General features: G+C 51.2%; 2 protein-coding genes across 5 annotated transcripts; one reads left to right on the plus strand and one right to left on the minus strand.

The window, feature by feature from the left end:
• The first annotated feature begins 631 nt into the window (after positions 1-631).
• TOR1A (torsin family 1 member A) lies at positions 632-11,786 on the plus strand. The gene is made up of 5 exons (XM_034929265.3): positions 632-969; positions 2,031-2,296; positions 5,945-6,120; positions 6,214-6,341; positions 10,507-11,786. The coding sequence occupies exons 1-5, from the start codon at positions 696-698 to the stop codon at positions 10,755-10,757; spliced, it is 1,095 nt and encodes a 364-aa protein (XP_034785156.2). The 5' UTR covers positions 632-695; the 3' UTR covers positions 10,758-11,786.
• A 1,665-nt stretch (positions 11,787-13,451) lies between these two features.
• TOR1B (torsin family 1 member B) lies at positions 13,452-21,634 on the minus strand. Of its 4 annotated transcripts, XM_003822364.5 has the most exons (5): positions 21,349-21,633; positions 20,430-20,695; positions 17,362-17,537; positions 15,709-15,836; positions 13,452-15,400 (listed from the first exon to the last, which is right to left on the minus strand). In XM_003822364.5, exons 1-5 carry the CDS (start codon positions 21,545-21,547, stop codon positions 15,159-15,161), a joined length of 1,011 nt encoding a protein of 336 aa, XP_003822412.1. In that variant the 5' UTR covers positions 21,548-21,633; the 3' UTR covers positions 13,452-15,158. The 4 variants fall into 4 exon arrangements, 1 of the variants encoding a protein (XP_003822412.1); XR_004664373.3 differs by lacking the exon at positions 13,452-15,400 and having other exon boundaries at positions 15,713-15,836; positions 17,061-17,537; positions 21,349-21,634; XR_003028852.4 differs by lacking the exons at positions 13,452-15,400; positions 17,362-17,537 and having other exon boundaries at positions 15,713-15,836; positions 20,289-20,695; positions 21,349-21,627.
• Positions 21,635-26,573: the final 4,939 nt, after the last annotated feature.

The raw sequence follows: 26,573 nt of genomic DNA on the forward strand, positions 1-26,573 counted from the left end.
TGTGGTATCCTGAATGGAAACCTGCAGCAGAAAAAGGCATTAAGTAAAAGGAAGGAAATCCGAATAAACTGTACACTTTAGTTAATATGACAACAGTGCTTCGTTAATTTTAACAAATGTAGCACACTAATAATGTAAGATTTTAGTAATAGGGGAAATTGCAGGGATGGGTGGCACATGGGAACTCTCTACTATCTTCTCAATTTTTCTGTAAATCTGTTCTAAAAAATAACGTCTATTATTATTATTATTATTATTATTATTATTATTTGCGGGGAGGGGACACAGTCTTGCTCTGTCTCCCAGGCTGGAGTGCAGTGGTGAGATCTCGGCTCACTGCAACCTCCGCCTCCTGGGTTCAAGCGATTCTCATGTGTCAGCCTCCCCAGTAGCTAGGGCTACAGGTGCCTACCACCACACCCGGCTAATTTTATCTTTTTAGTAGAGACGTGGTTTCACCATGTTGGTCAGGCTGGTCTCGAACTCCTGACCTCAGGTGATCCGCCCGCCTCAGCCTCCCAAAGGGCTGGGATTACAGGCAGGAGCCACCATGCCTGGCAAAAATAACGTCCATAAACAAAAACACGTGGCCAACAGGGGCGGTGCAGAACCGAGTTTCCGGAAGCAAAACAGGGCTTTGTACCGAACAAAGATGGCGGCCGCCGGCGTCGGGAGGAGGGCTGCCCTGAAGAAAGATGGCCTCCGCGAGAGGAGGAACCGGAAGCGTGGGTCTGGCGGCGGCACCGGTTCGCGGTCGGCGCGAGAACAAGCAGGGTGGCGCAGGTCCGGGCATGAAGCTGGGCCGGGCCGTGCTGGGCCTGCTGCTGCTGGCGCCGTCCGTGGTGCAGGCGGTGGAGCCCATCAGCCTGGGACTGGCCCTGGCCGGCGTCCTCACCGGCTACATCTGCCCGCGTCTCTACTGCCTCTTCGCCGAGTGCTGCGGGCAGAAGCGGAGCCTTAGCCGGGAGGGTAGGCTGGGGCGGGGGCTGGGGCGGGGGCTGGAGGCTGGGGCTGGGGCTGGGGCTGGGCGATGGCACTAGGGCTGAGCTAGGACCAGGGCATGGAGAATGGAGGATGGAGGCCGAGGGATGGCACCAGGGCCGGGCTAGGACTAGGGCTGAAGCGGGGCCTGGGGGCTGGAGCTGGGCGATGGCACTAAGGCCGGGCTGGGGCTGGGGCTGGGGCTGGTGGGTGGAGCGGGGCCCGGGGGCTGGGGCTGGGGGTGGGGCTGGGGGATCGCACTAGGGCTGGGTTAGGACCAGGGCGGTTGGCTGGGGCTAGGGGATTGAGGATGGTGGATGGAGGCTGGGGGATGGCAGTAGGGCCGGGCTAGGACTGGGGCTGGAGCGGAGTTTGGGGGCTGGGGCTCAGGAGCGGGGGCTGGGGCTGGGGGATGGCACTAGGGCCAGGCCGGGGTAGGGGTCACATCCCAGGAGGGCCGGGCCTGGGCAGAGCTGAGTCCGCGGGGGCCGGACCCTGGAAGCCAAGCGGCCGGCCTGCAGGATGAGGCCTGGCTCCTCGGCCATGACCACAGACGTGCCAGACTTAAGTCGGAGACCTGAGGAGCCGGGCTGCAGGTTGGCCTACTTTGCGCTAAGCTGGGGGTGGACCAGTGGTAACCTCCCTCCGAAGTGGGTTCTGCCTCCTTTCTAGCCTAGCGGGAGACAGGAAGGATGGTGAGGACTCTTCCGTAGCCGACCAGGAGGGACCAAACTGCTTCCTTTCCCGGCTCTGCCTTGGGGTGGGAGGAGCAGCACAGGGGTTAGGGGTGCAAACTGGTGGCAGTGGCACCAAGGGGCTTTTCGGGAAGGAGTCGGGCCAGGGCTTTAGAATAGGCAGGACCAGCAAAGGGAGGGCTCCCTGGACCGCCCTCCCCTCTGGGCCAGGAGCTTACAGACCGCAGTACTTTGGGTTTCGCAAGGTGCTTGGAGGGCGTCTAGACGGCTTTGCTGGCTTTCTTATGGGCTGTAAATGTGGCTACATTTTGCCACTGTTTCTTCCCCACTTCTGATTGGCTTTGTCTTTCCCAGCACTGCAGAAGGATCTGGACGACAAGCTCTTTGGACAGCATCTTGCAAAGAAAATCATCTTAAATGCTGTGTTTGGTTTCATAAACAACCCAAAGCCCAAGAAACCTCTCACGCTCTCCCTGCACGGGTGGACAGGCACCGGCAAAAATTTCGTCAGCAAGATCATCGCAGAGAATATTTACGAGGGTGGTCTGAACAGTGACTATGTCCACCTGTTTGTGGCCACACTGCACTTTCCACATGCTTCAAACATCACCTTGTACAAGGCAAGGATGGAAGTTTGGAATCCCTTCCTGGATGTCATCGGGTTTGGGGTCTCTTTGTTGTGGGATGAAATTTGGGAGTTCTATGTTGAAATGAGTGAGCCCGGAAAACGGTTCATGTCTCAGTTCCCCTTGGAAAGGTGTAGAAGTTAGAGTTTGAGATGCGTGGAGCAGTTAATACCATCAAAGCTTTGTGGTGGGTTCTGAAAATCGGTCCAGTGAGTATGTAGGGTCATGGGATTTTAGAGGTGGACATGATCAAATCCATCTTAGAGATCAACACATCTCACTCATTTTTTTCTTTTTTTCTTTATTTTGAGACGGAGTTTCACTCTTGTTACCCGGGCTGGAGTGCAATGGCATGATCTCAGCTCACTGCAACCTCTGCCTCCCGGTTCAAGCAATTATCCTGCCTCAGCCTCCCAGGTAGCTGGGATTACAGGCTCCTGCCACCATGCCCAGCTAATTTTTGTATTTTTAGTAGAGATGGGGTTTTGCCAACTTGGCCAGACTGGTCTCAAACTCCTGATCTCAGGTGATGTGCCTGCCTCAGCTTCCCGAAGTGCTGGGATTACAGGCGTGAGCCACCATGCCTGGCCACATCTCACTCATTTTGTGAAAGAGGAAACATGTAGAGTCCTAAGTTTGTTGAACCTACTGTTGTAAACTGCCTTTTTTTTTTTCTTTGAGTCAGGGTCTCACTCTGTTGTCCAGGCTGGAGTGCAGTGACGCCATCTCGGCTCACTACAACCTCCACCTTCCCGGTTCAAGTGATTCTCCTGCCTCAGCCTCCCAAGTAGCTGCGACTACAGGCATGTGCCACCACAGCCGGCTAATTTTTGTATTTCTAGTAGAGATGGGGTTTCCTCACATTGGCCAGGCTGGTCTCGAACTCCTGACCTCAAGTGATCTGCCTACCTCAGCCTCCCAAAGTGCTAGGATTACAGGCATGAGCCACCTTGCCCAGCCGCAAACAGCTTTTATGGTTGAACTCACTGATGAGCAGCTTGGGCTTTGGCAGCAGACACATCTGGATTTGAGTCCTAACACTCTCCCAGCTCCGTAGTCTTAGGAAAGTCGCCTGACCTGAGACTCAGATTCTGACTTACAAAGTGTTGCTTGTAACAATCCAGGGAGCTCTGTCTGTCAAGTGTGTAACATGTACCTGGTGCATGTTACAAATAAATGTTAACTGTTGCCTTTTAGATCCTTGTAGCAGACCTGCAAGATGGGCAAAACAGTCAATTATTTATTTATTTATTTTTGAGACTGAGTTTCATTCTTGTCACCCAGGCTGGAGTGCAGTAGTACCATCTGGATTTTGATCTCGGCTCACTGCAAACTCTGCCTCCTGGATTCAAGTGATTCTGCTGCCTCAGCCTCCCAAGTAGCTGGGATTACAGGCACCTGCCACCACACCCAGCTAATTTTTGTATTTTTAGTAGAGACAGGGGTTCACCTTGTTGGCCAGGCTGGTCTTGAACTCCTGACCTCAAGGTCATCCAGCTGCCTCTACCTCCCAAAGTGCTGAAATTACAGGCATGAGCCACCATGCCTGGCCTCAATCAGTTATTTATCCCTGACTGTATCTATGGAAAAATGTGAACACATTTTTCCCTTCTGTGGGTGAGCGTGTGGGTCACCCACTGTCCAGAGGTTCTGTACTAAAATGCAAATGTTCCACGGGTGTGGTGGCTCATGCCTATAATTCTAGCACTACGGGAAGCCAAAACTGGCTGATCCCTTCAGCTCAAGAGTTCCAGACCAGCCTGGGGAACATGGTGAAACCCCATCTCTACTAAAAAAATACAAAAAAATTAGTCAGGCATGGTGGCATGCACCTGTAGTCCCAGCTACTTGGGGGGCTGAGGCAGAAGGATGGCTTGAACCTGGGAGGTTGAGGCTGCAGTGAGCAGACAGCTACTGCACTCCAGCCTGGGTGACAGAGTGAGACCCTGTCCCAAACAAACAAGAACCATTCTAGACGAATCAGGATAAGTTGATCATCTTAGAATTGAGGCTTCACTAACAATAACTGTGACTTTGGGCAAAGTTACTTCACTTGTCTGTGCCTCAGTTTTCTCATTTGTAAAAGAAGGAGCACAATGGTAACTACCGTGATGGGTTTTGGGAGGTCACAGTAAAATGTTCTATGAACAGACCAGGTGTGGTGGCTCGCGCCTGTAATCCCAGCACTTTGGGAGGCCGAAGCGGGTGGATCACAAGGTTAAGAGTTCAAGACCAGCCTGGCCAAGATGGTGAAACCCCATCTCTACTAAAAATACAAAAATTAGCTGGGCGTGGTGGCAGGTGCCTGTAGTCTCAGCTACTCAGGGGGCTGAGGCAAGGGAATCGCTTGAATCTGGGAGGCAGAGGTTGCAGTGAGCTGAGATCATGTCATTGCACTCCAGCCTGGGTGACAGAGCGAGACTCTGTCAAAAAAAAAAAAGTTATATGAACAGTGCTTAGAATATTGTTGTACCCATAGTGAACACTCAGTGCATGTTCCCTGTTATTGCATATAAGTTTGGTCACCAGAGTGAGAAACCTTGGCTGCTGGAGCCTAACAGGTCTGAGTGAATCCTTGTTTATTTTATTTATTTATTTTATTTTATTATTTATTATTATTATTATTATTTTGAGACAGAGTCTCACTGTGTCTCCCAGGCTGGAGTGCTGGAGTGCAGTGGGGCGATCTTAGCTCACTGCAACCTCCACCTCCCAGGTTCCAGCGATTCTCAAGCCTCAGCCTCCCAAGTACCTGGGATTATAGGCGCCTGCCACTATGCCTGGCTAATTTTTGTATTTTTTTTTTTTAATGGAGTCTTGCTCTGTCGCCACGCTGGAGTGCAGTGGCTTGATCTTGGCCCACCGCAACCTCCGCCTCCCAGGTTCATGCAATTCTACCTCAGCCTCCTGAGTAGCTGGGACTATAAGCACCTGCCACCATACCCAGCTAATTTTTTTGTATTTTTTTTAGTAGAGACCAGGTTTCACCATGTTGGCCAGGCTGGTCTTGAACTCCTGACCTCAGGTGATCCACCCACTTTGGCCTCCCAAAGTGCTGGGATTACAGGCATGAACCACCATGCCTGGCCCTAATTTTTGTATTTTAATAGAGATGGGGTTTCACCATGTTGACCAGGCTGGTCTCAAACCCCTGACCTCAACTTATCCATCTGCCTCAGCCTCCCAAAGTGCTGGGATTACAGGTGTGAGCCACCATGCCCGACCCCACCCCCTTTTTAAATAAAAATCAGTATCCTCATGACATCCCACATTGCCCCTTTGATGACAAAAGAGCAGCATCTCTGACAGCATCCGTGTGGCATCTCGCAGTGCGGGAACCGTAACCAAAGTATCGGGCTTTGGAGTGAGACAGGACTGGGTTCAGGTCCCAGCTCTGCCACATATAGTCTTGGGCAAGTGGAGTAAGCGCTCTCTGTGCCTCAGTTCCCTCATCTGTAAAATGAGAACGATAGTGCCCACTCCATGGGGTTGGTAGGAACAAAGAAGATTTTGGGCGTGTAAAGTTCTTAGTGCCGAGTGCACAGTGGTCTGTAAGTGAAGCTGCGGTTCTTAGTGGTAGAAGGAGCTGATTGATGGCCCTGGCTGAGAACTTTGTGTTCGCTTTTTCCCCTTTTAATTCAGGATCAGTTACAGTTGTGGATTCGAGGCAACGTGAGTGCCTGTGCGAGGTCCATCTTCATATTTGATGAAATGGATAAGATGCATGCAGGCCTCATAGATGCCATCAAGCCTTTCCTCGACTATTATGACCTGGTGGATGGGGTCTCCTACCAGAAAGCCATGTTCATATTTCTCAGGTAAGGTCAGGGCTAGGACATGATGGGCCCCGAGCCCAAGCCTCTGAGCTCCAGGAGAAAACCCTGTCCTTACCCACTGGGATTGTTTTGCAGCAATGCTGGAGCAGAAAGGATCACAGATGTGGCTTTGGATTTCTGGAGGAGTGGAAAGCAGAGGGAAGACATCAAGCTCAAAGACATTGAACACGCCTTGTCTGTGTCGGTTTTCAATAACAAGAACAGTGAGTAGGGCCATCCACCGCCAGTCCCATCTGGTTCCTAATCCTGCACCCTAAGTGTTAAAAGCATCAGGGTCACTGTCAGCATCTCCTGGGAGCTGGGTAGAAAGAAATGCAGATTCTCAGTCCCCTTCCGAGTCATGAGGGGAATCTTTGCTCACAAACTCCAGGTAACTTTTATGAACACTAATGTTTGACAAGTGCTGTTTTATTTTTATTTTTCAGATAGTTTTACTCTGTCACGTAGGCTGGAGTGCAGTGGCGTAATCTTGCCTCACTGCAACCTCTGCCTCCCGGGCTCAAGCGATTCTTGTGCCTCAGCCTCCTGAGTAGCTGGGATTACAGGTGCACACCATGCCCAGCTAATATTTGTATTTTTAGTAGAGATGGGGTTTTGTCATGTTGGCCAGGCTGGTCTTGAACTCTTACCTCAGGTGATCCGCCCACCTCGGCCTCCCAAAGTGCTGGGATTACAGGCGTGAGCCACTGTGCTTAGCTTATTTTTTGAGACAGAGTCTCACTCTGTCACCCAGGCTAGAGTCCAGTGGTGTGATCTCAGCTCACTGCAGTCTTGACTTCCTAGGCTCAAGTGATCCTCCAGCCTCAGCTTCCCATGTAGGTGGAACCACAGGCTTGCGCCACCATGCCTGGCTAATTTTTTTTTTTTTTTTTTGGTAGAGACTGGGTCTTCCTATGTTTCCCAGGCTGGTCTTGACTTCCTGGACTTAAGTCATCCTCCCGCCTCAGCCTCCCAAAGTGCTGGAATTATAGGCATGAGCTACATACCTGGCCTGCTGTTTTTTTTTTTTTTTTGAGATGGAGTCTCGCTCTGTTGCCCAGGCTGGAGTGCAGTGGCGCGATCTTGGCTCACTGCAAGCTCTGCCTCCCAGGTTCACACCATTCTCCTGCCTCAGCCTCCCGAGTAGCTGGGACTCCAGGCACCCGCCACCACACCCGGCAAATTTTTTGTATTTTTAGTAGAAACGGGGTTTCACCATGTTAGCCAGGATGGTCTTGATCTCCTGACCTCGTGATCCGCCTGCCTCGGCCTCCCAAAGTGCTGGGATTACAGGCGTGAGCCACCACGCCTGGCCAGTTCCCCCATTTTCTTCAGCTACATGATTTTCTTTGTAGAAGAAAGAGCCAGTGGTTGAGCAAGGAAGGATGCCGTGGGCAGCTCAGGGGGAGAGATGACCTGTTAGTTCCTCCCTTTCTCTGCATTGCCCAAGAGCAACAGCCAAATAGCGGTTGGGCCCTTATTTTGTACTGGTGCCGTGTGAAACAGCCTGCCTGCGGATTTCACTCAGTCTTCACCATACCTCGCAGGGTAGAGACTGAGACTCAGAGATGTGGCAGCTTGCCCAGGGCCATGCAGCCTGTTCAGTATCTCTGATTCTAAAACCTGAGCTTTTAAGTTTTAGCTCACTACTTCTCCAGGGAATGTCATGAGACCTTTGACCTTGAACCTGGGGAGGTGGAAAGCCAGCCTGATGGAGGCTGACTCACTGGCTAAGACCTGTGAGTTGTGCAGGGCTGGCTGTTCAAGTCTTTGCGCTTCAGGTTCTGGAGTTGGCTCATTTGAAACAGACTTGCCAAGAAATTAATCCTACAGTTAGTGAACAGCATGGGGTACAGTATGTCAGTGTGTGCAAGTGGAATACTACTGAGGCAAGACAAGTATTTTGTAACATGTTGGATAGTTTCTTGCCTTGCCAAAAAACATGAGCACATGCAGCGGAAACTTTAGCCTAATGCTGAGGCAGATGAGCCCCGTGGCCTAGAATCCACGCTGTGGAGGTTACACGGTGCTTAGGAGTGCCAACCTGGGAGTCGGGCAGCCCTGGCCCACAGACTGACTGTGACCTCAGGCAGATGGCTGAACATTCATTCAGCACATGTATATGGAGCATCTGGTAAGTGCCAGGCATCATACCTAGGACGGGGGACACAGCAGTGAACAAACACAGAAATTCTTGCCCTTATCAATCCTACATCCTAGTGATAATAAAGAAAGAAAATGTATCAGATGATGGGGGATAGATATGTTGATGTGTGTGATGTGTTTGTGTGTATACATGCAGTACATATGCACACATCGCACATGTACACATGTGGACATATAGATATCTTTCCCCCCGGGGCCAGTAGGGGAAAAAAATCAAGAAAGGCTTTGGGGTTCAGGCTAAGGATGGGCTCTGCTTTAATAGAGTGGACAGGGAAGGCTCCCTGTGAGGGTGGCATTTGGGCTGACCCGAGGGAGTGAGCCATGTGGATGTCTGAGGGAAAAGCATTCCCCAGTGCGGACAGCACGTCCAGGGGCCCGAGGGGGGCCTGTGCTTGGGGTCCCTGTGACTGGTTGAGGATAAACAGAGGAGGGAAACGGGAGGTGATAGAAGAGGCGAGATTTGGGGTAGAGGTGCAGACCGTGGGAAGCCTGGCGGGCCATGGTGAACCTTGAGTCTTATTCCAAGTGGAAGAGAGAGGCCTGGAGGGTCCTGGGCAGGTGGTGCTGTGATCTGACGGGGCCTTCACAGGACCTTGCTGGCAACTGGGTGGAGGACAGACCCACAGCCACAGGGGCAGGGAGCCCAGCGTGGAAGCGGTGGGGGTGGAGGGACGCGGTTGGCTTCTGGGTGTGTTTTGAAGGTAGAACCTGTAAGACTTCCTGCAGAATTGTATATGGGAATGAGAGAAGAATCAAGGACCTGGCTTGAGCGATGGGAAGGGTGGCACTGCCATTGAAGGGAAGGGACAGCAGGAAGGACGGGCAAGCTCAGTGGGCAGTGGCATCAGGGCATCAGAGCAGAGCCACGAAGCTCCAGGGAGGCCATCAGGCCAGGAGGGCAAACTTGGGAGTCCTCAGGAGATGACTGTGAAGTCTCAGGGCTGCCTGAGGTCACCTGTTCTGCCGTCACTCCTGGGTCTGCGTGGCTGGGTCCTTGTTGCTCGGGCTCTGCCCTGAGGTCCTGCCCAGCCTGCTCCACCTCCCGCTCTCCATGTCCGTTCTGCTGTGTGGCATTCGCCACTCCAAGCACCATCTGAGATTGTTTCCTGGCTTGTCGGGTGTTTCCTGCCCTAGAGTGGTAAAGCCGTGAGGTCCGTCTGCCCTCAGCTGTGTCCCCAGGCCCAGGGCGTGCCTGGCACAGAGCAGGCCTCTGAGAACCAGCCTCCCACGTGAGTTCATGATAGCAAGACAGCCCCTCGTTCCCATTCAGTGGTTGGTTCTGTTCTTTCCCTGGCCATAGGCTCCACTCTGTCAGTCAGCCACACATTTATTGAGTACCAGTTGTGCGCAAAGCACTGTTGGGCATGAAAAGCATTAACCCAGTGAATGAGGAGGAGCTTGGGTTGGGGACGGAGCCCCAGAATTACATGGCAGACCAGAAGGGAATCAGCTCAGTAGAAGACACGCATGGGCTCGTGGGCGACGCAGTGTGTGCTGTGTCATCTGGGGCTGGGAGGAAGTGTCCTGGGTCAGGAGTTCCAGGAGCCCAGGAGGAGTGGACGGGTCAGTGCAGAGCCAGCCCGCATTCAGGGGAGAAAACACGGCCAAGGCCAGGCCTTCACGGGGAGCCCAGCGTGGGCTGCACATCTGCACTCTCCAGGCTAGTTTTGGTGCCCACATGCTCTGCAGGGTCTGGGCACTGTGGCAGCGGCAGCAGGCTTCCCTGTTGCTAGTCCAGCTGCTGAAACTCCAGGGAAAGTCAAAAAGTTCCCAAATACAGAGTCGTGGCTGGTAGTCCTTCCCGGGAATTCTTCTTGCTTCCCGCTTTCTGTGGAACTCTGCCTTCCCCACTCTGCCTCTCTGCTTGTTCCTGGGCCCCAGGACCTCTTTCCCATCTTCGATCTCTTAAGTCATACCTTGGGAGGCCTCCCCCAGCCCGCCGTGTAAAGAGGGCTGTCACAGAAGCATTACAATGTGCAGGTGCCTGTTAACATCTGCCTTCCCCACTGATCTGGAGCTCCACAAGGGAGAGGGCACACCCAGTAGGTGTGTATGGGATGGATGGGAGGGTGGGTGACCCCCAGTAGGTGTGTGTGGCATGGATAGGTGACCCCCAGTAGACATTTGTGGGACGGATGGGAGGGTAGGTGAGTGACCCCCAGGAGGCGTCTATAGGGCAGGTGGGTGGATGTGGATGAACAGCACCTTGTTTCTTCTTCCCAGGTGGCTTCTGGCACAGCAGCTTAATTGACCGGAACCTCATTGATTATTTTGTTCCCTTCCTCCCCCTGGAATACAAACACCTAAAAATGTGTATCCGAGTGGAAATGCAGTCCCGAGGCTATGAAATTGATGAAGACATTGTAAGCAGAGTGGCTGAGGAGATGACATTTTTCCCCAAAGAGGAGAGAGTTTTCTCAGATAAAGGTTGCAAAACAGTGTTCACCAAGTTAGATTATTACTACGATGATTGACAGTCATGACTGGCAGCCGGAGTCACTGCCTGGAGTTGGAAAAGAAACAACACTCAGTCCTTCCACACTTCCACCCCCAGCTCCTTTCCCTGGAAGAGGAATCCAGTGAATGTTCCTGTCTGATGTGACAGGAATTCTCCCTGGCATTGTTTCCACCCCCTGGTGCCTGCAGGCCACCCAGGGACCACGGGCGAGGACGTGAAGCCTCCCAAACACGCACAGAAGGAAGGAGCCAGCTCCCAGCCCACTCATAGCAGGGCTCATGATTTTTTACAAATTATGTTTTAATTCCAAGTGTTTCTGTTTCAAGGAAGGATGAATAAGTTTTATTGAAAATGTGGTAACTTTATTTAAAATGATTTTTAACATTATGAGAGACTGCTCAGATTCTAAGTTGTTGGCCTTGTGTGTGTGTTTTTTTTAAGTTCTCATCATTATTACATAGACTGTGATGTATCTTTACTGGAAATGAGCCCAAGCACACATGCATGGCATTTGTGCCACAGGAGGGCATCCCTGGGGATGTGGCTGGAGCATGAGCCAGCTCTGTCCCAGGATAGTCCCAGCGGATGCTGCCAGGGGCAGTGAAGTGTTTAGATGAAGGACATATAGGTAAGAGGACGCCTTCAGGCACCACAGATAAGCCTGAAACAGCCTCTCCAAGGGTTTTCACCTTAGCAACAACGGGAGCTGTGGGAGTGATTTTGGCCACACTGTCAACATTTGTTAGAACCAGTCTTTTGAAAGAAAAGTATTTCCAACTTGTCACTTGCCAGTCATTCCATTTTGCAAAAGGTGGCCCTTCACTGTCCATTCCGAATAAGCCACACGTGCTCTCTGCTGGATTCTAAATTATGTGAATTTTGCCATATTAAATCTTCCTCATTTATACTATTATTTGTTAGGTTCAATCAGAATCCCCGAAACCTCCTATAAAGCTTAGCTGCCCCTTCTGAGGATGCTGAGAACGGTGTCTTTCTTTATAAATGCAAACGGCTACCGTTTTACAATAAAATTTTGCTTGTGTCATTGGTGAGTACGTTTTTGAAGAGGGAGAAGCGCCCCTCCACTGTAGACCTTATGAGGTAAGGCTGCAAGTGAAGACCTAGCAGAACAATCCAGGTTGGAAAGAAACGAAGTCTCACACAGGGATCTGAGGATCCTAGGATGGCTCTGTGCCCTCACCCAGTGGTCTGGGAAGTCGCTCTCCATTGTGGGGTTCTTGGAGCTCCTGACACCCAGCCACGGAGTTCAAGTACAGCTGAGATGCCAGCAGGAACAGTGCCGTAGACTAAGGTAAGCACACCTTATTTTATGCAACACGCCTGTGTCCCAGCACGTGGGCAGTGCTCCCATGGGTGCGGCTGCTGCAGAGAGCACTGCAGGGACCACTTCTAGTAGGCACAGAAGACGAGTTTGTGGCCTCGACTGCAGGTCTAACGCAGGAACCCTCTGCCTTATGGCTTCCCAGCCTGCATGGAGTCCCGCTAGGGCAGCCCAGGGCACCTAAAGATGGCTCCAAGCGTTAGAAAGTTCTTGGTATTGAGCTGCAGCCAGCCTGCTATGTCCCTGGGAGTCACAGATTAGGTCTAATCATTCATTTGAAGAGTGTGGCCCAGGCACCAGAAGTCCCTAGTTAGAGAACACGGGTCCCCTGACAGTTTTGGAAGGTTCAGTCTTAGTAGATGAGGCAGTGTAGGTAGAATAGGAACTGCGTTAAGACTGAGAACCAGACCTAGAAAGTCAGTCTCCTGGGAATTGAGTAACTTCAGCTGAGAAAATAAGTGAGTGGGTGGGGTGATGGTGATGAGGGTTTGTGCTTTCTAGTAAATCTGCTAATCCTCAATCCTGTGAAGAGGGTGGGTGTTAGCCATTCACTGATGAGACAATACTGGGTTATGTGTAATTAAGCTGAGATCAGATTAGCATAACTAGGATTTTTTTTGAGACGGAGTTTCACTCTTATTGCCCAGGCTGGAGTGCAATGGCACGATCTCGGCTCACTACAACCTCTGCCTCCCAGATTCAAGCGATTCTCCTGCCTCAGCCTCCCTAGTAGCTGGGATTACAGGCATGTGCCACCACACCCAGCTAATTTTGTATTTTTAGTAGAGATGGGGTTTCTCCATGTTGGTCAGGCTGGTCTCAAACTTCCCACTTCAGGTGATCCGCCCACCTCGGCCTCCCAAAGTGCTGGAATTACAGGTGTGAGCCACCGCACCCGGCCAGGATTTATTTACCAGTTTCAACGGTTAGGTTTCCTCACCTGAGCTCAGGTTCAGGATGTCAGAGGTGAGTTTTACTTTACCAGTACATCAATTTCCTCCCACGTTAATTTTGGGAGAAAGTCCATCTCTTTGATGAAATATCCATCAGCTAATTTAACTTCTATTTGTCTGGGGAAGAGCCTTTAAGGTAAATATTGCTTCTGTATCGCGCTGACTGCCCACCCGCCTGTCCCGGATATGGTGAGTCTCACAGCTGTGCTGCTGAAATTCATTCTGAACTTTGGAACCAAATAAACTAGAAAAAAAAAGTTAGCAAGTGGCATTTCACATGATAAAATCTAGAATTTACTATTTTATAGTCAGTAGGTCAATAAAGCTCTTGTCCACATCTTATAAGGGAGGTGGGGGAGGCGGGGGTCATGATCAACCATAGCCTTTTCAAGTTACAAATCAGTAACGGCAGTCCAAAGGTGGCAAACATATTTATTGCATCACTGTAAACAGAGAAAATCTTGTCTCCTCTCGACCAGATGCCCAAAAGGTTATAAAAGAAGTATAACTTAGCTCCAATTTGAGGATAGGTACTAAAAATTTTAACCGTCACCTTGGTGTTTTTTTTCAAGACTAAGTGTGATACCACGTAAGGCATTTCCATGTCATAAATTAATTCTACCATATTTTTATGTAAAAAATGCTGCACGTTGTTGTGTCTGCAGCTGTGCTGATTATGAGACAGATACAATGATTCACACTGGCTGGAAGCTAAGTCTCACGTCCCAGGGATCAGGGCAGTCCAGCCTGGTGCTGCCACAAAGGTGGTGGTATCAGGTCACACCTAGGACCTGCCACTTTAGACTGACCTTGTTTGATCCATGTTGTGACCATGTATTACCACAAATGTAACAATAAAAAATTGTTTTAAGAGTATCTGAGAAAGGACTAAGCAGTCATTGCATTTTGTGTCCTTCTCTTCTTTTAAAATAAGCAACGTCCTATACTTCCATCATTTAAGATCATCAAGCTGACTTGTTCAGTCTGGGCCCATGTCATCCTTCCAGAACAAGCACATCCTAGGATTTCAAATGGTTCTACAAAATAAAGTGAGAGACTGACCCAAGTATAAAGTCTTAACAAGCATCTCACCATGGGAACCAACGACTCAAATTCAAAGCCAACGGTCTCACTGTTCAACTCTATGATATATGGTTGGGGGGACTCTAGCAGAGAGCCAAGCTGAGATATGGCACAAGGCAGGCTGGGGCTGATACCCGCTGAGACAGTGAAGGATTCCACAGCCAGGGCTGTATTAGCAGCTAGAGCAATGGACAGGCGGGAGGGACCTGTCTATCCAGGTCTGCTGCAGAGGTCTTAGGTGAAGGCCCCACCCCACACACAGACAGGTCAGCTCAGATCAAGAGTGCTCAGCGGGCACGGCCACATCCTCCGGTCAGACACCGTCTGCACCTCCACCCCCAATTTTAACTGAGTATACTTCAGGTCAGTGAACTCTGTGTAAAGAACGAGACAGAGCAAAAGGATGTTTTTGGCCAATGAGAACACAGTGCCCCGCAGCCTGCTGGTGAGAACCACCCAGTGCCCCCCAGCCTTCGGGTGGGAACCCAGTGCCCCCCAGCCTGCAGCAAGTCCCTGGACTCCTTTAGTTGTGACCGTAGCTTCTGAGGCGCGGGTGCTGTGGGTCAGAAGCTATTGCCGGGCCTGCCGCGCACAGCTGTTTTCAGGTACTTCTGTCACGGTCAGTACATTAAGTGCGAAGGGGATTTTAAAAAGTTCATCTCCAGCTGCAAAGAACAGCTGGACTGCTGCCATCTTGCTAAATGACAAATGCACGCAATAGATTCACGTGTTTTCCACAGTGATTCTATATCCTAGCTGGGCACAGTGGCTCATGCCTGTAATCCCAGCTACTCGGGAGGCTGAGGCATGAGAATCACTCAAACCGGGAGCGGAGGTTGCAGTGAGTTGAGGATTGCACCACTGCACTCCAGCTTGGATGACGGAGTGAGACCTTGTCTCAAAAAAAAATATTCTATATCCCAAAAGTCTAAGGTGCAAACAGGCAAAACCCCAAAGCGGTCTTCAGGGTTCTTGTGAAAGGCAAGGCCTCTGGCGTGCAGAGCCTCCCAGCTGTCTCCTACCCCACCTGGATAGGAGCTCAGTGGAAATCCAGCCGCGACTGCACAGTCTTGCAGCCCTTGTCTGAGTAGATTTTCTCGTCTCTGGGGAAAAACGTCATTTCCTCTGCCACTCTTGTGACAATGTCTTCATCTATAGCAGAACCACGGGCCCTCATCTCGGCCCTCACACACATTTTCACATGTCTGTACTCCAAAGGCAGGAAGGGGATAAAGTAATCAATGAGGTTTTTGTCGATCAGTCCACTGTGCCACAGGCCACCTGCAGAACAAGACACAGCTGGGTTTCCTGCCACCACCACCACCTGGCCAAGCTCCAGTCCCGACCCTCAGCACATTCCTCATGTCCGTACCCCTTGAGAGAGTCTCTTGTCAGTGTGCAACAAGCCCATGTAGGACTCAGCTGGACACTCACTAACTGGTTTCTAGGACAGTATGCCCTAAGAAATTCCTGACTTTAGCAAAGTGAGGAAATCCAGTGGGATCCTGTGGCTTTGTGAAACACTCAATGAAAGAGCAGACGGCTCACTGCTGGACAGTTAAGGGGCTCCTTTACCCTGGTGGACTCACTGTGTTTATTATTGAAGACTCCGACAGACAGTACAGGTTCCAGGTCCTTCAGCTGAATGTCTTCCCTCTTTCTTCCGGCCCGCCAAAAGTCAAGAGCCGTCTTAGTTATAAGGTCCCCGCCTGCATTGCTGAGTTTGCCAGAGAAATAAAGATTAAAATCACATATTAAGACTTCTGTGTCTGCTGGGTGTGGTGGCTTACGCCTGCAATCCCAGCACTTTGGGAGGCCGAGGCAGGTAGATCACCTGAGGTCGGGAGTTCAAGGCCAGCCTGACCAACATAGAGTAACCCCATCTCTACTAAAAACACAAAAATTAGCCAGGCTAATGGTGGTGCATGCCTGTAATCCCAGCTACACAGGAGGCTGAGGCGGGAGAATCGTTTGAACCCGGGAGGTGGAGGTTGCAGCGAGCCGAGATCATGCACTCCAGCCCAGGCAACAAAAATGAAACTCGGTCTCAAAAAAAAAAAAAAAAAAAAAGACTTCTGTGTCTTACCAAGAAATGAATCTGCTCTATTTTTCCTTTTGAGACACTCTGTCATGCAGGCTGGAGTGCAGTGGCGCAATATCAGCTCACTGCAACCTCCACCTTCCGGGTTCAAGCGATTCTTCTGCCTCAACCTCCTGAGTAGCTGGGATTACAGGCGCCCGCCACGACGCCCCTTCTAATTTCTGTATTTTTAGTAGACACGGGGTTTCACCATGTTGGCCAGCCTGGTCTTGAAATCCTGACCTCAAGTGATCTGCCCATCTTGGCCTCCCAAAGTGCTAGGATTACAGGTGTGAGCCACCACACCCAGCCAAAGATCTATTTTTCATCAAGGAATATTTACTGAGTGCTACTAGACAAAAAAGTGTGCTCTCATGGAACCTCAAGTGTTTATTCACAACTAGCTGGGATAATGCTATGGCCCTTTATAACCGTAAAAACCAACATGCACAGTTAATAAAATTAACTGTTTTCATTTCTGTTTCATTTTTAGGGTCGGGGTCTTGATTGTCACCCAGGCAGGAGTGCAGTGGTATGATCATAGCTCAATAAAACCTTGAACTCCTGGGCTCAACCAATCCTCCTGCCTCGACTTCCCCAGGAGCTGGGACTCCAGGCACATGCCACGATGCCCGGCTAAAATTGCCTGCTATCAGTGATTATTTCTTTTTTTTTTTTTTTGAGACAGAGCCTCACTCTGTCACCCAGGCTGGAGTGCGTGGTGTGATCTCGGCTCACTGCAAGCTCCGCCTCCCAGGTTCATGCCATTCTCTTGCCTCAGCCTCCTGAGTAGATGGGACTACAGGCGCCCGCCACCACGCCCGGCTAATTTTTGTATTTTTAGTAGAGACAGGGTTTCACCATGTTAGCCAGGATGGTCTTGATCTCCTGGTGATCCGCCCGCCATGGCCTCCCAAAGTGCTGGAATTACAGGTGTGAGCCACCGCGCCTGGCCCAGTGATTATTTCTTTAGTTCATTTCCACAACCCACACTGTGTGCCATGCTGAGACTGGCAGAGGAAAAGTAAAGCAGTAGGTAAGTGCCTTGTGCCAAGCAGGCACTTTCGTCCTGGTAAACAAAGTGCTGATGGTCCTCAGGACCTCATTTTATCATTGAGAGAATGAAGGGCTTGTGTGCCCCAAAAAACCGCCTCCCGCTGACCTGAGAAAGATGAAGATGGCTTTGCGGTAAGACACTCCGTCAACCTGCTCGTAGTAGTCTAGAAACGGCTTGATTGCGTCAATGATCCCGGGATGCAATTTATCCATCTCGTCAAATATGAAAACAGAGTTCGCACATGCACTCACATTACCGCGGATCCACTTCTGTAACTGGTCCTGGACCGACCATGAAAGAAGAAATAGGATGCGAAGCTCAAAGGGTGCACCAAGAGGCGCGCAGGCTCCATCTGCTCCTCATGCACTGAAGGACGAGGTCAGAGCTCTTAGAATGGCACCCTCACCCCCACTCGCTAGGTAGCAGCTTTTCTAAAACCTTATCTCTAAAAAGTGGAAATTGGCAGAGATAGATGCTAAAATGCAGAGAAGTTTTTTCCTAACTCAAATGACTATTAAATCTGACTTTTTAAAGGTATAAGAGGTACAAGATCCGTGATTCTTTTCTTTTCTTTTTTGTCTTTGGAAACAGGGTCTCACTCTATCCCCCAGGCTGGTGTGTAGTGGCGTGATCTCAGCTCACTGCAACCTCTGCCTCTTGGGTTCAAGCGATTCCCCAGCCTCAGCCCCCCGTGTAGTTGGGACTACAGGCGCCCCGATCCCCTACACCATGCCTGGCTAATTTTTGTATTTTTAGTAGAGACAGGGTTGTGCCATGTTGGCCAGGCTGGTCTCAAACTCCTGACCTCAGGTGATCCACCCACCTCACCCTCCCAAAGTGCTGAGATTACAGGAATGAGCCACCCGGCAAGATCCGTGAATATCATTCACTGCTAACCTAGCCATAGTTTTCATCTCTCTTGGACTACAATCTCAAGTTAGTACTATCAGACATACTGAGGAATAAGGAACTAGATCAAGACCTGCACAGTACACAGTGCCCCAGACCAACAGAGCTGACTCAATGACATTTCATGAAAAGCATCTGTTCCAGATGTTTTCTTGAAACAAACATAAAGACACTCAAGCAACAAGCCCTCAACCCCAAAGCGTGAAAGGCTATACCATGAAGCTCCCCCAGACATGCCCTCATCCATTTATATTACTCTGTTTCCGGAGATTTATAAAGAATGTAAAGAACAAGAAAATCCTTCCTTCCTTCCTTTTTGGCAGTCTTCCCTGTCTCACATCAGTTTGTTGGGCAAACACTTCTACTTCCTTGTTCAGTTAAGTTCCTATTTCTTTCTCCAGTCCCCACCTAACAGGAGGAATTTTTTTTTTTTTTTTTTTTTTTTGAGATAGAGTCTTACTCTGTCGCCCAGACTGGAATGCAGTGACATGACCATGGTTCATTGTAGGCTCAGCCTCCCGGGCTCAAGCGATCCTCCCATCTCAGCCTCCCAAGTAGCTGGGACTACAGGTGCATGCCACTACACCTGGCTAATTTTTTTATTTTTTGTAGAGATGGAGTCTTGCTATGTTGCCAGTGGGAATGTTAACCTTGACAAGGGCAACATTCATTTAAATGAGAATTAACCCTCCTAGACAACTTAATATAAAATGAATGTGGAAACAATATCTCAAAAGGAGAAACGGTCTCAAGGTTCAGTTCTTTGAGGCTTCCTTTGAAGAAAGCAATGCCAAGGACATGAAGGATGGGAGGAACAAAGGGAATAAAACCTGTTTAGGAGAAAAAAGACCTCTAGGCTACATTGCAAAGAACAGAGGCAAAGCTGAGGCTGCACCAGAAGTGGGCAGCATTGAATGAAGCCACGCCTGAGCAAATCCTTGAAGACTGACTGCCCCTTCTCACCAACTGCACTGCTAGGGATGTGAAATCCCTTCACTCACCAGAGAAGGTGGCTACCATGTCAACTGGGAGTTGGGAGGTTTTGGTTCTGCTACAAAGGTCCTGTTCTGCTACAAAGATTGTAGGAGTAAGTCACCTTGCCTCTCGGCTCCAGGCTCCATCTTTTTTTTTTTTTTTCTTTTTTTTTTGAGACAGAGTCTCACTCTGTTGCCCAGGCTGGGGTGCAGTGGCACAATCTCAGCTGACTGCAACCTCCGCCTCCTGGGTTCAAGCGATTCTCCTGCCTCAGCCTCCCAAGTAGCTTGAATTACAGGCGCACGCTATCACACTCGGCTAATTTTGTATTTTCAGTAGAGACGGGGTTTCTCCATGTTGGTCAGGCTGGTCTCGAACTCCCGACCTCAGGTGATCTGCCCGCCTTGGCGGATCCCAAAGTGCTAGGATTACAGGCGTGAGCCACTGCACCTGGCCCTGACTACATCCCCCCCTTTTTTTTTTTGAGACACAGTCTCACTGTGTCGCCCAGGCTGGAGTGCAGTGGCGCGATCTCGGCTCACTGCAAGCTCCGCCTCCCGGGTTCACGCCATTCTCCTGCCTCAGCCTCCCGAGTAGCTGGGACAACAGGCGCCCGCCACCATGCCCGGCTAATTTTTTGTATTTTTAGTAGAGACGGGGTCTCACTGTGTTAGCCAGGATGGTCTCGATCTCCTGACCTCGTGATCCGCCCCCCTCGGCCTCCGAAAGTGCTGGGATTACAGGCGTGAGCCACTGCGCCCGGCATTTTTTTTTTTTTTTTTTTTTTTTTTGAGACCGAGTACAGTGGCGCGATCTCAGCTCACTGCAACCTCTGCCACCCAGGTTCAAGCGATTCTCCTGCCTCAGCCTCCCAAGTAGCTGGGATTACAGGTGCGTGCCACCGTGCCCAGGTAATTTTTGTACTTTTAGGTAGAGATGGGGTTTCACCATGTTGGCCAGGCTGGTCTCAAACTCCTGGCCTCAAATGATCCGCCCGCCTCGGCTTCCCCAAAGTGCTGGGATTACAGGCGTGAGCCACGGCGCCAGGCCCTTGGCTCCCCATCTTTTAATGGAAATAACATCCCCTACCCCACTGGACTGTTTTGGAACCAAGTAAGAGAAATGCTGTAGGAGAGCTTTGTAACTACCTGGACTAAGTGTGCCTTAACTCAGTGGAGCCGGGGGCTACAGCAACACAAAGGAAAGAGAAGCAGAGGCCAGAGTTAGTGAGCAGGTCACCCGGACCAGTCCGACTGGCCTGCGGACGAGATAATAGCGGGTTCTCTTGCCTGGTACAGTTTTATCTTCTGCTCATGAGGGAAGTGCAGAGTCGATACAAACAGGTGGACAAAGTTACTCTTCAGACCTTTTGGGTGAAGATTTTCAGCCACAATTTGACTGACAAAATTCTTGCCTGTGCCAGCCCAGCCGTGTAAGGAAAGGGTCAGTGGTTTCTTGGGATTTTTGTTGTTCCTGAAGCCAGTCAGCGCCTTGAAAATCACTTCCGTGGCTAGATGCTGTCCAAACAGCTTCTCCTCCAAATCCAGCTTGAGAGCTGCAAGAACAGCCCCAGAACAAAGAGAGAAACAGACCTTAAAAATGCATCAGCAACGCAGCACTTTCTTAGCTAGCCAAAGCAAGAAGCACAGATTATCCAGGGACACAGCAGGGTGTCTGCCAAACCCTAGGGCCGAGGCAGTCAAACGATGCCACTTTCAAGAGTATGTGGAGGTCCTTAACGCTTCGGGGTCTGATAAGGAAGCTAAATGTTCATTCATTCAGAGATGAACCATCGCTTGACTGAGCGCTTGCTAATCCCAGCCACCCCTGCTGACCTGCAGGAAAACCAGGGGCCAAATGTGGGCTTTCTGGGCGACGCAGCACGTCTGAAAGCTACTTAATAGGGTTGGCAGGGCGCAGAAGGGCCGCCCACCTACTTTCCGTTTCTTCCGCCTGTGATCCCCAGGAACGGGAGCTTTAGAAGGGCGCTGGGGCAGCCCCACGATCTGGAGACTGTTTGCGAAGGCACCGCTTCTGCGTTCCCGCGAACGGTTCCGGGGTCGCCCCATCCGCTCCCCGCCCACCCCAGCTGGGACCACTGCGGTCTAGATGCCACGGGCCCGGTCCGTGCCAGGCGCCCACGAGGCCGTCCCTCCGCGCCCCCGCGCCCCCCGCAGCGCCGACCCACAGCTCGCGCGCGCGCCGTACCCGAAGCGTTGAGCGGCCGATCCTCGCGGCAGCACTCGGCGAAGCGGCAGTAGATGTCATTGTAGGACAGGTAGCCGGTGATGGCCGACGCGGCCCCGATGGCTAGGCCCACGGTGATGGGCTCGAACGCCGCCACCACTCGGGCCGCCAGCAGCAGCGCCAGCGCCGCGGCGCCCCGGAGCCACCCAGCCCGCAACATCCCGCTCCTCGAAGCCCGCAGAAGCCACTGAGCCAGGCGCCCCGCGGCCAAGCGGCAGGACGGACTTCCGTCCGTGCGTCACTTCCGCCCCGCAGACCCGCCCACTCCCTTGGGGGCGGCCATGTTGGTGAGGGGCGGAGAGGAGGGCGGTGCCATAGTTCTTGTGAGTGGTCCGAAGGTGTAGGAGACTGTTTTGTTTCCCTTTTCTTTTAAAAAAATTTTTTCGGGCCGGGCGCGGTGGCTCACGCCTGTAATCCCAGGACTTTGGGAGGCCGAGCCAAGATCACGCCATTGCACTCCAGCCTGGGCAACAAGAGTGAAAAAATATCTCAAAAAAAAAAAAAAAATTTTTTTTTTTTTTGGCCGGGCGCCGTGGCTCACGCCTGTAATCCCAGCACTTTGGGAAGCTGAAGCCGGCGGATCACCTGATGTCAGGAGTTCGAGACCAGCCTGCTCAACGTGGCGAAACCCCGTCTCTACTAAAAATACAAAAAATTAGACGGGTGTGGTGGCGGGCGCCTGTAATCCCAGCTACTCGGGAGGTTGAGGCAGGAGAATCTCTTGAACCCAGGAGGTGGAGGTTGCAGTTAGCCGAGATCGTGCCACTGCACTCCAACCTGGGCGACAAGAGCGAAACTGTCTCAAAAAAAAAAAAAGGCTGGCCGGGCGCGGCGGCTCACGCCTGTAATCCCAGCACTTTGGGAGGCTGAGGCAGGCGGATCACGAGGTCAGGAGATCAAGACCATCCTGGCTAACACAGTGAAATCCCATCACTACGAAAAATACAAAAAATCAGCCGGGCAAGTTGGCGGGCGCCTGTAGTCCCAGCTACTCGGGAGGCTGAGGCAGGAGAATGGCGTGAACCTGGGAGGCGGAGCTTGCAGTGAGCCGAGATCGTGCCACTGCACTCCAGCCTGGACGACAGAGCTAGACTCCGTCTCAAAAAAAAAAAAAAAAAAGCCAAAAAAAATTTTTTTTAAACTTTCTTATATTTTTTTTCTTATCTGATATGTATATTGGGGACAGGGTCTGGCTCTGTCGCCCAGGCTGGAGCGCAGTGGCAGGATCTCGGCTCGCTGCAAACTCTTCCTCCCAGGTTCAAGCGATTCTCCCATCTCAGCTGCTGGAGTAGCTGGGATTATAGGTGCCCGCCAACACGCCCAGCCAACTTTTGTGTTTTTAGTAGAGACGGGGTTTCGCCATGTGGCCCAAGCTGGTCTCGAACTCCTGACCTCAAGCGATCTACCTGCCTCCGTCTTCCAAAGCCTGGGGTTACAGGAGTGGGCTTATGGCTGGATTTGTTTTCTTCAGAGCTTCTCAGAGCCCTCAAGCTTTGCTTTGTTATCCCTCCCTTCACTTCGCCGGAGGTATAATGTGCGTTTCTTGGGTCGGCCCACCCGCCTGCCTTCTTCCTGAAACAGTTGCGAACTCTCCGTGCTGCGCCCTAGACTGAGCACTGGGGATGCAGCGGCCCCAAGACAGACCTGCCCAGGCTTCCACACTGAAACCCCGAGGTCCATTCTTTCAGCACGCTAGGTGGCAGGCCCCTTGCTGGATGCCAGGAACGACAGCAGAGGAGGGGACGGAGTTGGCCCCTGCCCTCTCAGAGCTGACGGTCTATGGGGGAGGCCGACAAAGGGGTGAGACTCAATGCTGAGTGGGCAGAGAAGTATAGGACAGTGGTACAGGGAAGGCTTTTGTCTAAGCTGGGCACTGAGGGAGTTAGGCCAGGCAAAAAATGAGTAGAGTGTTTTAGGCAGAAAACAACAGTCAGTTTGGAGAACTGAAAGGATTCCACGTGGCGGAAGGTGGTGAGAGATAGGGATGAAGAATCAGGCAGAGACTGGAAGGTGAAGTCCTTGCGAATGTTGTGAGGAGTTTGGCCTCTGTTCTGGGGGGTAATAGGGAGCCACAGAGGGTTTTACACAGGAAGCAACATGGTCAGATCAGAGATCATTCTGGCTGCTGGGTTCACAAGAAATGGAAGGCAGAGAGCCAGTGAAGAGGCTGTTGCCGTGGTCCAGGTAACTAGTCAGGGAGACAGATGAGCAAGCAGGCAGCTTATGTCCAGGGTGGGCCAAGGCTGTAATGCAGGATGCACAGAGGCCTGTGGGTGGGGAGGGATCTTCTCCTCCCTATCTCAGTTGCGATCTAAAGAATGAATGGAAGGGCCAGGCGCACTGGCTCATGCCTGTAATCCCAGGACTTTGGGAGGCCGAGGCAGGCAGATCACCTGAGGTCAGGAGTTCGAGACCAGCCTGGCCAACATGGTGAAATCCCGTCTCTACAAAAAATACAAAAATTAGCCAGGTGTGGTGGTGCGCGCCTGTAATCCCAGGTACTCGGGAGGCTGAGACAGGAAAATGGCTTGAACCCAGGAGGCAGAGGTTGCAGTGAGCCAAGATTGCGCCACTGCATTCCAGCCTGGGCGACAGAGCAAGACTCCGTCTCAAAAAAAAAGAAAAAAAAAAAAAGAATAGAAGTTGGCCGTGGGAAGTGGCTTAAACTTTTTTTTTTTTTGAGACAGCAGCTCACTCTGTTGCCCAGGCTGGAGTGCAGAGTGCAGTGGCATGATCTCGGCTCACTGCAGCCTCTGCCTCTTAGGTTCAAGCAATTCTCCTGCCTCAGCCTCCGAGTAGCTGGGATTACATGTGTGCATCACGATGCCCAGCTATTTTTTTTTTTTTTTTTTGAGATGGAGTCTCGCTCTGTCACCCAGGCTGGAGTGCAGTGGCATGATCTCCGCTCACTGCAACCTCCGCCTCCTGGGTTCAAGCCATTCTCCTGCCTCAGCCTCCCCAGTAGCTGGGATTACAGGTGTGCACTACCATGCCCATCTGTTTTTAGTAGAGATGGGGTTTCACCATGTTGGCCAGGCTGGTCTCGAACTCTTGACCTCGTGATCCGCCCACCTCGGCCTCCCAAAGTGCTGGGATTACAGGTGTAGCCACCGTGCTCGGCCTACTTTTTGTAGTTTTAGTAGAGATTTAGTAGAGATGCAGTTTCACCGTGTTGGCCAGGCTGGTCTGGAACTCCTGACCTCAAGTGATCCGCCTGCCTCGGCCTCCCAAAGTGCTGGGATTACAGATGTGAACCACCACTCTTAGCCCACAAACTTTTTATAAGTAATTAAATAACTAAAAGTGTATGGAAAATGTATCTCTTAATAGGATGGTTGGGGTTCTCTCTTTTTTTTTTTTCCATTTACTTCGTATATCCATAGGAAGAAATTACTAAGTGACTTTTCCCCTTTCCAAGTAGCCAGAGTCCAGTGGGAAAGGGGAAATGAGAAGGAGCATGGGGCCGCTGGGGCCACCGGTGCCATACCCAGGGAGGAAAGAGGAAAGAGGTTGAGTTTCTGGAATTAGGATCCTTAGAGTGATCCACTCTTATGCACCCTTAGGAAGTCTTCACCTACCTCAGAGGGTCACATACCCCAGGCTGAAGAGGCCTGGCCTAAGGCAGGAAAGTCCCACCACAAGGAATGTCACCACCACTGCCCGAAAGAGTCAGGCTGTGCCGGCATCTCTCCAAGGGCCGTCTAACAAGCAGCCTGGCACCCAGGGCCATGCTGTCTGTCTAATTGAAATGCTTCTCCAGCTGACCCTGAGGACCAAGAGGCTGCCTTGGACAAGTCCGGTGTGTTCATCAGGGTGCAGCCACGTGGGACAAAGGGGCAGCTCTGCTGTCTCCAGAGGCTTTGCAGCATCAGGAGTTGGGAGGGAGAAGAGGAGGTTGGGATTATAAATCACAACCTGGTTTGTTCCCTTTCTTCCTAGCTGAGTGGCTCTGGAAATGTGATGCCACCTTTCTGGGACTCAGTTTCCCTAACTGTAAAGTGGGGATCACAACAGTCCCTTCTTGGAATTGCTGGGGTACCAGTGAGCTGATGCACGTGGAGCACTTAGCACCGCATAGAGTAAGAGTTCAACAGGAACCATTTGCTGGGACTATCACCTCCTTTGACCCTCTCAACCATCCTGTGAAGTTCACAAGTCAGGAGAGACAGTTTAGCTCACAAAGGAAATGTTTGTTGTCTTTAAGGATTATACCGGGGTGCTGGCAGGATTTGATGAGTGGTGTTTAGATAGATCTGGAATTACAAAACTCAATAACTGATATTCATCAAGCAAAATACACACGATGTCCTGCAAGACACAAGTGGATTGGTGCCATGGTTAGTCTCCTTTGTGGTGGTCGTAAGAGGTGGAGCCTTTTTCGAGGTGATTAGGCCAAGAGGGCTCTACCCTCATTAATGGAATTCATACCCTTATAAAAAGGGCTTGAGGATGGGCGCAGTGGCTCACGCCTGTAATCCCAGCACTTTGGGAGACCGAGGCGGGCGGATCACAAGATCAGGAGATCGAGACCATCCTAGCTAACACGGTGAAACCCCATCTCTACTAAAAATACAAAAAATTAGTCAGGCATGGTGGCATGTGCCTGTAATCCCAGCTACTCGGGAGGCTGAGGGAGGAGAATCGCTTGAACCCAGGAGGCGGAGGTTGCAGTTAACTGAGATCATGCCACTACACTCCAGCCTGAGCGACAGAGTGAGACTCCATCTCAAAAAAAAAAAAAAAAAAAAAAAGGCTTGAGGGGCTGGGCACAGTCACTCACGCCTATCATCCCAGCATTTGAGGAGGCAGGTGGATCATTTAAGGCCAGGAGTTCAAGACCAGCCTGGCTAACATGGTGAAACCCTGTGTCTACTAAAAAATACAAAAAATAGCCAGGTGTGGTATCGGGTGCCTGTAATCCCAACTACTCGGGGGGCTAAGGCAAGAGAATCACTTGAGCCTAAGAGGTAGAGGTTGCAGTGAGCCGAGATCGTGCCACTGCACTCCAGCCTGGGCAACAGAGCAAGACTGTCTCAAAAAAAGGGCTTGAGGGAACTAGCTAGACCCTTCCACTTCTGCCTCGTGAGGACACAGCAAGAAGGCGCCATTTTGGAAGCAGAAGGCAACCTTCACCAGGCACCAAATCTGCTGGCATCTTGATCTTGGTCTCCCCAGCCTCCAGAACT

Source organism: Pan paniscus, chromosome 11 (assembly GCF_029289425.2).
Source record: "Pan paniscus chromosome 11, NHGRI_mPanPan1-v2.0_pri, whole genome shotgun sequence".
In the NCBI taxonomy this organism is placed as follows: domain Eukaryota; kingdom Metazoa; phylum Chordata; class Mammalia; order Primates; family Hominidae; genus Pan; species Pan paniscus.